Source organism: Odontesthes bonariensis, chromosome 22, assembly GCF_027942865.1.
Source record: "Odontesthes bonariensis isolate fOdoBon6 chromosome 22, fOdoBon6.hap1, whole genome shotgun sequence".
NCBI lineage: Eukaryota > Metazoa > Chordata > Actinopteri > Atheriniformes > Atherinopsidae > Odontesthes > Odontesthes bonariensis.
The window spans coordinates 31,893,582-31,906,550 of NC_134527.1; the positions used below are offsets into that span (position 1 = coordinate 31,893,582).

At 42.7% G+C, this 12,969-nt stretch overlaps 1 protein-coding gene across 2 annotated transcripts in view; it reads right to left on the reverse strand.

The window, feature by feature from the left end:
* slc12a2 (solute carrier family 12 member 2) overlaps positions 1-12,969 on the reverse strand; it is a 69,636-nt gene that overhangs the window by 4,509 nt on the left and 52,158 nt on the right. Inside the window, exons 18-26 of one of the 2 annotated variants that reach the window (XM_075455225.1) lie at positions 11,857-11,963; positions 11,083-11,162; positions 10,326-10,469; positions 7,981-8,028; positions 6,637-6,759; positions 5,300-5,411; positions 3,461-3,547; positions 636-771; positions 447-514 (exon numbers count right to left, since the gene is read on the reverse strand). In XM_075455225.1, coding sequence (XP_075311340.1) covers positions 447-514; positions 636-771; positions 3,461-3,547; positions 5,300-5,411; positions 6,637-6,759; positions 7,981-8,028; positions 10,326-10,469; positions 11,083-11,162; positions 11,857-11,963 — 905 coding nt within the window. The remainder of the gene's footprint in view (positions 1-446; positions 515-635; positions 772-3,460; positions 3,548-5,299; positions 5,412-6,636; positions 6,760-7,980; positions 8,029-10,325; positions 10,470-11,082; positions 11,163-11,856; positions 11,964-12,969) is intronic. The other variant, XM_075455226.1, reaches the window with a different exon arrangement.

Consider the following 12,969-nt stretch of genomic DNA (forward strand, 5'->3'; position numbering starts at 1 on the left):
ACACGCCCTCTTTAAAGGGGATTCTGTCACATGAGGCTGTGCTTATAAAATCAGGATTATAGTAAGTTGACATGTAGTCTTAATGGGCTGATGACAAAATAGATAGAAAAATGTGTCCTTTCTTCTTCTTTTTTTTTTTTACATGTAGGCCAATTTGAGTGTGGTTGAGCCCTCCAGGCAGCGTTATCCGGATGTGCTCACTTCCATTCTGACAGGCGGGTATTCAAACATGTGTGATTATCTGGTGCCATGCAGACAAGCTCCATGTGACATCAACGTGGACCTGTCGGAGACCAAGTGTGTGTGCGCTTAGAAGCTCAGAATGAAGGATGAAATCAAAGCAGCGTCCACAGCCTTCAACGTCACAAACAGAAAAAGTGTTTCTGAAACCATGACACACACACACACACACACACACACACACACACACACACACAGCAGCTTACATGACAATGAGGTTGGCTGTGCTTGAATGCTCCTTCAGCAGCTCGTTGAGTCTGATCTGACGGTTGGTCTGAGGGGAAAGCAGACATGTTCAAACATTCAGCTTATCGGACCATCAGCAAAGACCCCCCCCCCCGACCAGCAGCTGAAGGCTTTGATCTGTCATACTGGGGCACACAGGGTGCACAGACCTTGGCGCGGTACAGTTCCAGCTCGTTGTCCGTGATCCTCCATGGTTCACTGTTTTTCAACCTCTCAGCCGCCTCCAGCTCCATGTTGTCTTCCTTCAGCCGATACGGCTCAACCATCTCCTCAAAGGCTGCCACACTGTAACAACAATGGCTTCAGAATGAATCCCCTGAGACAGAGCAGGAAAACAGCAGCCTGTAGGCCTTCAGCGGCTCAGCCAGTGCAGACAAGCCTAACTAAAGTGGGCTGAACCAGCAGAGATTTAATGACTTCATCACAACTTTGTCTCAGGTCTTGTTTGTGTGGCTCTTAACACAGAAAATGATCTCCATCCTGATAAAGGCTTTATCCAACAGATGATTGCGAGCATACACTTGTGTGTGAGCAGGAGGTCCGTTAGTGACTGAATGGTTTCAGAGTGTCAGAGTCCTGCTGATCATTTACACAAACACAACACATGAGGGCAGCACTGCCTCACTCTTCCACTGGCACCACCCACCCACCCATTCTTCTTTTCTGCTAATACATTACAGAGGTCTAATATTTACCCCACATATTAATACCGACTTCATATAAAACACCTTTCATTTTGTTTTTAAGAGCATCAACTTTTTTAGGAAGTTGTGGGGCATTAATGGATGCAAAATGGTTCTTCTTATTATTCAGATGATTTTGCACAGTACCTGGCAACACATGAGGTTGTCAGTGGTAGCAGTAAACATGAATACTGCAGTGTCACTCATGCATAATTAGGACTGGGCGATTAATCGAGTTTTACGATTTCTCGAGATGTTTTATGAAATCGAGAAAGATTTTGACATATCGAATTTCTCGAGTTAATGCTGTAGAACCTAAATGAACAAGATTTCGCCACTCTGATTTTCCTTCTGTGCTGTGGAGCTGTCCGCTCCCAGTGTTTCCCACACATAGACTAATTTGTGGCGGTGCGCCACAGATTCAACACCGGCCGCCACACACACACACAGGCCCCTCCCCTCCGTGCTTCCCTGGAAGCTTGCTAGCTTCAGCGTCGCGTTAGATTAGCTCAACCGAAAGAAGACGGCTGGCGAAATTCACAAAAGGTTGGTATCACGTGCAACTTTATAAAGTCACACATTAAAAAGTCCTATAAAAATATTTTATATTTTTAATACAATGTTGTCCGTCCTGTCCCGACCCATAGCAAACAAGCGATTTCTTCTTTATAAAGTTAACTAGTCGCAAGTTTGCCGTAAAAAAAAAAATGTAGTTGGGTTGTCGAGGTCTAAACACTAGCAGCTGTGAATCAAATAAAGTAGGTTTTTTAAACTCTTACACTGAATGTTTGCTGCTTCAATCCAGATGAGTATTGAAAAATATTTTCCGCGATTGAAAGAGAAACGTGCGTGTTGAGGATGAGGAGCAGCCTGAACCGGAGGTATCAGTCTGAAACAGCTGAACAGTCCCACCAGTGTAATTAGCTATGTTATTCATTTGTTTACAATGAAGATGTGGAAATCTGCAGATAAGCCGCACCTGTGTTACCCACCGTGACACAGGTGTCACACATTCTTACGTCCCCCATAATTTTCCTTGATGGAGAAATTATCCAGGTTCTTAAGTCCCAATGTGACATATATGTCACATTACAGATCTCTGACAGTGGGGGGTGGTATTCTGGAAAAAAATTCTGAAATGGGTTTTATGTGGTCTATTTAGTCTGTGTTATAACCCCCTTAATTTTCATTTAAGTAGAAATGGGTCTGGGTTCTTAAGGATTAATACAATAAAGTTTTGTGTGACCAATTATTAACGAAGGAATTATTTTGAAGAATTTAAATTTTTTACACCCAACCAACCCCCCCCCCCCTCCGGCCCACCACCACACATTGCCTTCACATCTGTGGGAAACACTGCGCTCCACTATATAACTGTCTACCCTCAGATTTTATGTTTATAATTACAATAAGGCAATATATTTCTTCCTTGGTTTGATAATGTTAAAAATGGTGCACAAGCACTTTGTTACTAGTACCTACCTCTAGTCACTTGGCTGCCTACCTGTTTGCACTTCAATAAAAAAAAAAAAACTTTGCTGAATTTGGTGCGATTTTTTTATTTTTATTATTTTTTCCTGCATAGATAGAGATATATATCACAGATACAGCAAACACTAATCGAGATTATTGTTTTTCTCAAAATCGCCCAGCCCTATGCATAATACTAAAAGATGATTAGACTGGACCTGTGTGACTCTCCTGGCCGAGCAGCACATCAGCTTTGCATTGAGCGACTCTGGTTTATCGGGGGTGTGCAGGGCAGCACATCAGGCTGATATAAGGGCCTCATCTACACCCAGTCTGCGATTTAGAAATGGTATTTATCTGAGCGCATGGTTGTGGCTCAGGAGGTTGATAATGCCCCCACATGCATTCATGCGTATGCAGACTGCATGTGTGTGCATGTACCCTTTCAGCAGGGATACAGAAACGCATCCCTCTGGCCTCTCCATTCCAGGAGCTGTATGAACATGGCTTCTCTTTTCTAAACGCTACGAGGTTCAAGTCGACATAACTCATCACTTCATCCCCGTCTTTCATGTGAAAGTCTTCCAAATGCTCACATCTCTCGCTTTTAATGGGAATCATGTGCAGAAAGTAATGAGGATTCTGCATGTGACCTTCTAGCTTTTTAAAGGCATACGATTCACAGAATTAGAATTAGAATTAGGGGCTGTGCATCCTGCAGAGCACAGTAAGCTTTAGTGTGACAAGCAGGAGAAGAATTGATGAACTTGTCTGATCTGGCAGAAGCTTTGCTTCCACCAATGATATTACACAAGACTTACTGCTCCTTCTTGGGCTTGGTGTTGACGTCTCCCAGCACAGTGATGTCTGAGAAATCTATCCTGAACTTGCTGAGCAGAGTTGCCATCCTGCAGAGAAACAGAAATAGAATAAATAAAGAGCAGTGGGACAAATACAGGACAAATACAGGAAACCAGCTGGAAGACATCTGCGGTATGAGGAGCTGTGGAAAGATAAGAGCCCTGAGTCCCTCTGAAAGACTGGGTGAGCTGCTTTAAATAACTTTGTTTGAACAGGGAGGGTGAGAACAGGTAGAGCAGGGTTTACCGAGAGGCATTTCCTTTAGCTTCAACTTTAAAGAGGCCGAGAGCCGGAGAGCACAAGCCATCATCACAAGTTATGCTGTCACTTCTGTGCTTTTGTCAAATGTCCTGATACCAATGCAACCCAAGTATTTCAGTATCTAACATTTGCAGTGGGTCTCTAATGTTTAAGAGACACTCAAAGACAGCACAGAGCTCCTTTAGCTCAATTTCCCTGTTTCACCTCAGTCCACTTAGGTTTAATCAGCTGCTCTCCAGCAGCAGCAGGCAGTTGTTTCAGAGAAAGAAAATTATTCTAAACTCTGACCCTCTGTAGCAAATAGCAGACAGCGTCAAAGACTAGCTGGTAAACAAAAAGGAACATTTGGCAGCTTACGAGCGAGATCCTTTTCTCAGGAATCTGTGGACATCCCACCGGGGGTATTGGACTTGTTGCGCTGATCAGAAAGTTTGCTCTCTGGGGTGAGGAGCTAAAATCTTTTTTTCATTTATCAACTGAGCCCTTTGAGAGTTTGTTATAAGTAAGTTATACATGCAGTGCAACAAATCCATCTTAAAAAATACGTTCTGTAACCTAAATGCTGTTCCTCCATGCAGTTCTAGCAGGTAAACAGTGAAGTGGTGGATACCTGATGAAAGGGGCAGTTTGGAGCAACAAACAAAGAGCTTTTCAAAGTGCTTGTAGAGCTGTGCAGATAAAAGGCTCTGATGCTCACACCATGCTAATTTCATCCAAAGTAAGGGGGTAGGAGACAGCTGGACAGGACAATGAGACAGAGAAACAGACTGTGTGTGTGTGTGTGTGTGTGTGTGTGTGTGTTGCATCACATGACAGAGCAGCACAGGCTGAGAGATGCCTTTGTACTAAAAAATACTAGAAATACAAAACTTTAAAAGAATGGTTTGCATTTCATAAAACAGAATTACTTCCTTTGTCATTCAAAGTTAGCCATTAATTTGCCTCTGAACACCATGTTTTAGATAAGAGACTGGAGTCCGTCACAGAGCCGAGACACTGGAAGCAGGGGCAACAAGAGGCCTAGATATATACCTGAGCTCCTTCATTACCGTGTTAGGGAGTTGTGACAACAGTCTGAGTGAAAGTGTCAGGTCTGATATACTGTGGTGCTCTGAGCCAAAAAGCTGCATAACCCACACTAAATAGGTGGCTATACGCAGCTACAGCTTATACTGGGATTGTTTGAGACACTGAACAAGAGAAAATTCAGACATCTTGGAATAAATAAAAAGAAAGGGACTGAGTGTGCAACCTTAAAACTAGCTCCCACCTTTACCCTGACAACCACCTCACCTCAGCCCTAACCCACTGAAAACCAAGGAAGTGGGCATTGCTGATAGTTCGAATGCAGCGATTCCAGAAGGAATACAACCCCGAGACAGACGGGGTGTTCGCAGGATGTGCCGTCGTTCCAAACATAGCAGTCTCCTTTAATGGCCAATGACTACCATTAATAAATGATATTTCTTAGTACCGAGGACCATTTTTAACATCAAGAAATCTGGAAGGAGCAGACGAGCAGAATGTGCAGTACTTACGCTCGACGGTCATGATCTATCCTGTTGATCTTTCCCCCGATGAAAACGCGAATCTTGCAGTCCTTCCACCTCTTTTTGTTGGTCAGCAGGTACGGAATCAGCAGGGTCAGACCTGGGTGGAGGGGAACAAACGGCTGCTCATCTCACACCTTCCGTCACAGAAAACATCTACTGTGGAACTTCAGGACATGACAGTCCAAAAATAGATTACACAAAAGATACAGATAAAGATAAAGATTGATGTATTTACTGGGAGGTCACCTTGAGTTTATCATTTGGCCAACGCAGACCCTGGCGTTTAGAATCGGACGTAAAGTACCAAGGGACTGAATACCCAAGAACACAATGCATGGACTGACCTGTGTTTTAACTGTGAGGATTGATTGTTTTGGAGCCAGTCAGTGGCTATTTGTGGAGTTATTTTTGGCACCTCTGCATTTGTTGCATTCACTTCATGTTTTTGGCCTCAAGGGTTGACAGTTTATGACATCTCCATGTGAGCAATTTCACAGTGTAACGTATGAAGTTGCACACTTCAAATGTCCTGTTCTCTGACTTTAAATTTATGTCATCAAGACCAACTATTCTCTGAACTTAGAAAGTATTCAGACTCCTTCCCCTTTTATATACTTTGTAGATTGGATTTAATGTTTTAAAAAGGAATGCTGCCATCTACAGTCAATAACTCACAGAACTCTCAAGACTCAAGAACAGTCAACATACTTGTCAATTTTGTCCTGTTAGAATCAAAGGTAAAATGAAGTGTGTAAAAGGTGAAGGGGTCTGAATGTTGCTTGCACCCACATGATGAACTAAGCTAAAAGCAGCACTTAGGACTGCGCCACTGAGAGGTGATATCCTTGTGTTCTACATCACACAGCAGCAAAGATTGTCAGTGATGGTGACATGACAATGGTGAGCCAGATTTAAAATGTTACTGGTCACATGTTAAATGCGTGTGACATGCCTCTGGCTTTGTAAATGTCCTTAAAACCCAGCTTGGCTGACACATATCCCACATCATGAGTCTAATTAACATGTCATCTCTGTCAGTTCCTTTGATTCCACCCTTCAAATAGTTTCCATTTCCCAGCATTCTTTCAGATGTGCATGTATAAAACCAGAACATTTGATTTTCCTGGTCATTTAAAAGAAAACCTTAAAGAAAACACGATATCACCATACGACAGAGCTCATTTTTCTCTGCAGTTTTTAATATTTCTGAATAAACATTTCAGATTTTTGCGATTCGCATTTACATTTTTAAGGTTACATTCAGCATTGCTCCTAGATCTGGATGTCCCTGAAATTGGAATGCTTCCTTCTCTCAGACTCACCTCCATCATCAAACAGCCACCAGACATCCACTGTGCCCTTCCCCTGTTTCTGCTGGAACTGCTGGCTAGCCTCCAGCAGTCTCTGGTCAGACACATTCAGAGGTACCGTCGGACTCTTCTTGTCTAGAGGGATAGTTGCCAAATACACACACCAACAGAGGGATGCTACTTTAGACGACAATGTAACTGCAACAACTGCTGGTGATCAGAGACTGTAGATCAGGTTGGACAGATAAAGATCCTAAGTGCACAAACTCATCGCAGTCAGCTGTGGACCCACCATGTTCAGCTCTGTGGCCTGAGACCTTGAGTGTGTCTGTAGCATTGATAGCCATATGTTACAGTTAAAAGGTGTGATGGGAGCTTTTAAAACATGACAGGCACCTCTCAGAGCATCAGTGTCCCCTGCATTCTTTTCACAGTAATGGATTTTGGAGCTCTTTAGGTCAAAAATCCCCAAAATAACAAATGGACTTATTATTCAGGTGTTTAGTTAAATGTTTTCTTGCTTTCAAATCATCTAAAACCAGACTGCTTTCACTTTGACACTTTAGAAGTTGCATTTAGTGGTTTTTCCAGCACCTTTATTGTTTATTCATCATACTCATGGTGCATTGAGATGAAAAAAAAACAGAAGTGTGCTGGAAAGTGATTTGCAAAAATGGGAAGTATAGGAAATATTACAAGGGAAAAGGGCGTTGCAGTTTTCTATCATCAGCCTCAGGTCAGAGCAGAGCACATCAAATTATAGCAATAAAATTAATTCAGCTAGAGTATGATGAGTTGTGCTGCTCGTCTCTTAAGGTTTTAGTTTTCCTTTTTAAAGTCTCTGATGCAGACAAGCCAAACACTACTAGCACTTTAGAGCAAACAAATAGTCAAAAGTTGTGAGAAGCTGGAAACAAAGACAGGAGTGCAGTTTTCATCCTGGAAAAGAAAGCTACAGAAGACCACCACCTCCACAGAGACAAGCTGCAGAAGGTCAAAGGCTGTAGACACTTTGAAGGAAAATGAAATATTGGATTGATTTAAAATCACCATCACATCCAGTAGAACTTCAGAGACTGGAACCAAAAGAGTGTAGGAAAGAGGAGAAGTCTACATGTTATCCCCCCAAGCCAAGTAGCAAGGAGCTCTGAAACATTGAACAGGAAGAGAGAAGACTCAAGACAGAAACAGCAGGGAGCAGGGCAGTATGTCAGTACAAGAGAAATTACATATCTACAGTGAAAGATAAGGTGACAGGAGGAAAGAATAGGAGAAAAAGGAAAGCAGGACAGGCAAGAGAAACTATGAGAAGAGAACGGAGGAGAAAAAGGCAACCAAATGAAGAGGATCTCCTGCCTTTTTTCAGCAGGGGCTGAGTTGTAGCTTTCCCATCATCGTCCTCATCTGGGAAATACGCCAAAAAAGGAGAGGGAGAGAAAAAAAAAACAGATTTGAAGTGAAATGCTGATCTGTTGTATGATGGAAATATAGCTGAGATGTCAGCATGATCACCTCGGGTACAACAGAAAACGCAGTTGCAAATATAAAGAATAAGCCTGGAGCTACTTTAAATCTGCTTTAAAGTCTAAAGTGCGACCTTTGTTTACTGAAGAAGCATGGATGCCTTGAGAACTGTGGTGGTTATTATTGTGCAGGCGCTGTTTACTGCCTTGATTTTACACGCCCAAGTCACTCCCAGAGGAATGGCATGAGAATTTCGCATGTCCCGGTTCTCACTCCTGTCGCTGTCGGAATTATTACGTCCTCATATCGAGGGGCAGTCCACTGTCATGTGATCACCTGTCGGTGTGCTCAAAAAAGTTGCGTGCACACTTTATTATTTAGCTGACGACGGCGGATTGCGCAAAACAGCAAATGCATTTGGGTTGTCAAAACAGGTGAAAACGCAGATGTTCGGTTATGTGTGGAAGGTGTTTTTTTCGAAAACGAGGTAATGTGGATACAAATTATTTTATAAACGGAGGGGGGGAAATATTCGGTTTTAAAAATACCCGGCTACGTGTGTACATAGCCTAAATCACAAATGAATTTAATTCACTGGCCTTTAGAAAGCAACCATCATGGATATGTGAGGGTATTAAACACGCATGAATCAGTTCTAATTCTCCAGATTCAAGATTGAACTAATCAAAAGAACTAGTGCTTGGATTAAATTAATCTTCCACAGAAAGGAGTGGGACTGAGGCTGGAAGTTAACCCTGAACAGAGGAAGGGATCATGCAAGGGTTCCGTCTTAATGATGGAAAAAGTACCACAGGACCCTGTGCTAGAGCTCTAAGAGGATTACCCAAATCAAGATATTCATCTTCACTTTCACTGATTCAGTATTTTCACAGTGTGTGTGTGTGTGTGTGACCCTCTCAATTTAAAACGGATAACAACTACAGCAGTAAGTATTGCCCACTGCACTTCATGGAAACTCCAGATAGCATAAAGGGTTAGGGGTTAGGACATGATCAGGAATGTTCAGCATTTAAGCTCTGTGCACTGAAAAATAACTGTCAAAGGAGCACAGTTCATTCCTTATACTGAAGAGCCAGTCAGAGTGATCTCTGTCCATGGCTGACAAACAGAACCAGTGGTGCACTACTCCCCAAAAAAGACCAGAGACACACTCTCACAGACGATCAATCAACAGCTTGCTCTGTAAGAGCCCTCGCTCACACCACTGATTCTCCATCAGGTTGACTCGGCCCTTCCAACACATTCAAATCTTTCCCTTTAAACTTCTCCAGTGTTGCTTTAGCAGCACACTTAATCACTGTCATGCGAGTGGAACCTCTGTCCCAGTCCCAATTCTCCAGAAGACTGAAACAGGTTTTCCTCAAAGTTCCTATATTTTGGCGCCATCCATCATTTCTTCACTTCTGATCAACTTCTCAGACCCTGCTGATGGGAAACAGCCCCCCAGCATGATGGTGCTTCACTGTGGCAAAGAAGCCGATTATTTGGGGGAATGGGTTTGTTCCAGGGCACCAAGGCACTTTTTAAAAGGCACTTATTCTCTCGAATTAAATCTTCATCTTCAATTAATATCTTATTAAAGCATAATTTCTTAGTTTATAGCAGCATCACAAGAAAGTAATGAAAACGTGCAACAGATGTTTCTGCCAACAGACGGTGTTAAATACCTAGGACTGGAACTCATGAACCCAGGGTGCTTCAGCTGCGGGTGGAAACGTTTGGTTGAACATTTCCCACAATGTGGCAGCAGTGCTTTGCTTGTTATAGTTGTGTGGGTGGCACTTACACACTACACTGATCATGCTATCTCCCTCACACACATACACAAACACACAGTGTGACCAAAGGCAGCTGTGGACAAACAGACTAGGCCCAGTGGGACATCAGGGGTCATGGGTCTCTGAAGTGACTTCCTGTCAGGACAGCATGTTTAATAAGCAGGGAACACAAAAGGAAGCCACTCAAGGATTAACAGAGCTTTTAGAATGCTGTTCAACTGGTTTCTTGAATGAAAAGCCTTCCTCTGAATACATACACTTGCAGCCACAACTGTGCAGTGAACATAATAAAATAAGAAGGTTATCATATCTGTGTTCAAAGAGCACAACCATTTGTCTATTTCAATGCTCCCACCGTCAACAACAACCTCCCTCCAAAACTTCCTGGGTGGATGAACTGGTACAGTAAAAAGAAAGGTGGCGATGACCTATACTGACCTTTCTGTATAGCTGGACTGTTTTGGAGGCTGGTGGCCTTTGAGGATGGCTTCGATGAATCCCCATCGGAGTCTTTGCTGGTGTCGATAGACACGATCACATCCTTTGTCCCTGACGACTTGTCCTGGGACGACAACATTTCATCTGCAGAAATGGGATGAGAGGACAGATGGAGGGCACAGCAGAGGGAGAAGAGAGCATGAGGCAAACAGAACTTGAATAAAGTTGGAGAACAAACACGAAATACTTGGGATGCATTTGTTGTAACATCTGGTAGCAATTCTGTCCATCAAACATCCGACCACAAGTTTACTACCCGGGCTTCCTGGGTCAAAGCCGATAATGTTCACAGAGGATGTGCTCAGCTTGTATTGTAGGAAATGTGGGATCAAACATTTTTAGAGCTTGACCCATATAGACTAATTTTCAAGATAATTAAGCTATCATTTTCTAAGCAAAAACATAAAATACTTTAACATCCAGTTTACTGAAATATTCAGATTAAATGCTCATCTTTATCACGTAAGAAAGCAGGCTGAATATCTTTGTACTACTGCCAACACTGTCAAAGAAGTCAGCTCAGGCTGGGAGAAACTCCTGACCAACTTCCATATGAGTGATTAGGAAATCAGGAAGGGAAATAATTTTTCCTCAATAATTGAACGAGTGTATGATTTGTATGCGTCTGTTATGTAATGTTAGCCATATTGCTAATGCCCTTCTAAAACAATGGGTTTCTGTGGCATATGTCTGACACCTTGTCCTTGGATGTGGGACACGTCGAGCCCCTCCTTCAGTCGCAGAATAACAGCACCAAACTGGAAGTCAAAGGAATCACTGAGAATAAAAAAGACAAATAGAAAGATTCACATCAGGAGTATTTCAAAAGGAACACAAACAGGCATATTGTATATCCGCTGCTACAGCAACACACCAGATGAGGGGTAAAGAGCGAATTACTGAGCGCATTAAGTGGGATTCCAACATTTCTGACCTCAGCTCTAATACCATAATCCCCACTCTCCAGTCAGGAACTCATACAGCTCAAGTCTCACATGACTATGTTTAAGCAAGAAAACAGGTTTCTAGGTTACTACAAGTACACGAAGCACCTGTGTGGTAGTACAAGCTACTACTCTGAGGAGTTTTTAAACTGGAGATAAACAGACTGAGTCAGTGAGGTGAAAATCCAATGGCCTCAGCTGGCTGTAGAGTCTGTGCCTCGAAGGGCCCGAAGACTTCGGCGTTGTTGCTTCAGAAGTAACAGAACAAAATGTATGTGCATTTCAGACCATGCATGCATTGCTGTGCAACACTGATGCTTTTACTGCAGCACTGTGGTTAAACAGGACAGCTTCACCAATGCACTGAAAACAGTCTTCACTTTCACACAACTTGCTCTTTCCGTTTACACATTCCGAATCAAGATGGAAGACTTCTGGTGTTTGTTCCATCGGCAGGTTTGGCAGGGTCGGCTTTCTGTAGCAGAAGTTACTGCTAAGTAATGATTCTTTAAAGTGGCACTACTTACTGGATCATACTGATGTAAGTCTCCACGTTTGTCATGTCACCGTCCCTCCAGTCATTCTTGAAGCCCAGAACCAGGGTGTTTGGCTTGAGACGACCCAGACCAGCAGCCTCGAGAGGGACAAGAATCAACTAATCACTCATTCCTTTAAGGCTGGCTACTTTCTAAAGAATCACAAACAGTGTCATTTTGGAACAGGGAATATAAAACATACACAGTAAGTAGAATGCAGTGTTCATCACTTCCAGCTTTAACACATAAGAAGGAAATGAGGGCAGCACCAAGTATGACTGACCTATGTGAGCACTCTGACTCAGCAGGAGGCAGAACCTTTCATATGGAAGAGCTGAGATTGACACAAAGTAGAAATTAATTCATTTTCGCTCACCATTTGTGAATCATCATTCAGGTGATATGCAGTCATTGCATTTTATGCTATGTAATAGCAGCTTTTATTCTGGCAGGAAGAAGTTCCAGGTGAGGCGAGTGGTGGGAGGAACTGAGGAGTCGAGATCATTTGTTTGTTGCCGCTCATATAAAGTTAGGAGAATGAGCTTATGTGTCAAGAATGGACACCCATGAGATTTCTGCATGTCCCACCAGAAAAGACATGAGAAACAATACCAAAGGTAATTCGTATTTTTATTGACAAATGCTCAGGCAGACCAAAGCAACACTCATTGAGCCTCATGCAAGAACATTTTTGTATTTTTATTCTAAATTTCTCACTTTTTTCATAAGAAGGTCTCGTACGAACACACCACGTCAGATTCAACAAACGCTCTGAACTTCAGAAAAAGTGTGTAAACGACCTGTGTAAATGATGAATGCCACCCGTGTGTATTTAAGTGCACGTGCACGAGGATAGTAGATTTGCATACTCCACGCCCAAAATTATACCATATAAGGCTGTGCTTCCTGTCTCCTGTGCCAGGAAGTGTTGAGTCATGAGAATGGCATCAAGAACAACTTTAGGGGCTCTGAGACTGAAGTTCTGCTTTCACAGATCCAGAAAGGAAAATCTGTCATTTTTAGCAGTGTCAGCAGTGGAATTACAGGACCTGCTAAAGCCAAGAAATGGGAAGTTATTACGAGTGCTGTTAATTCCGTGTCTGT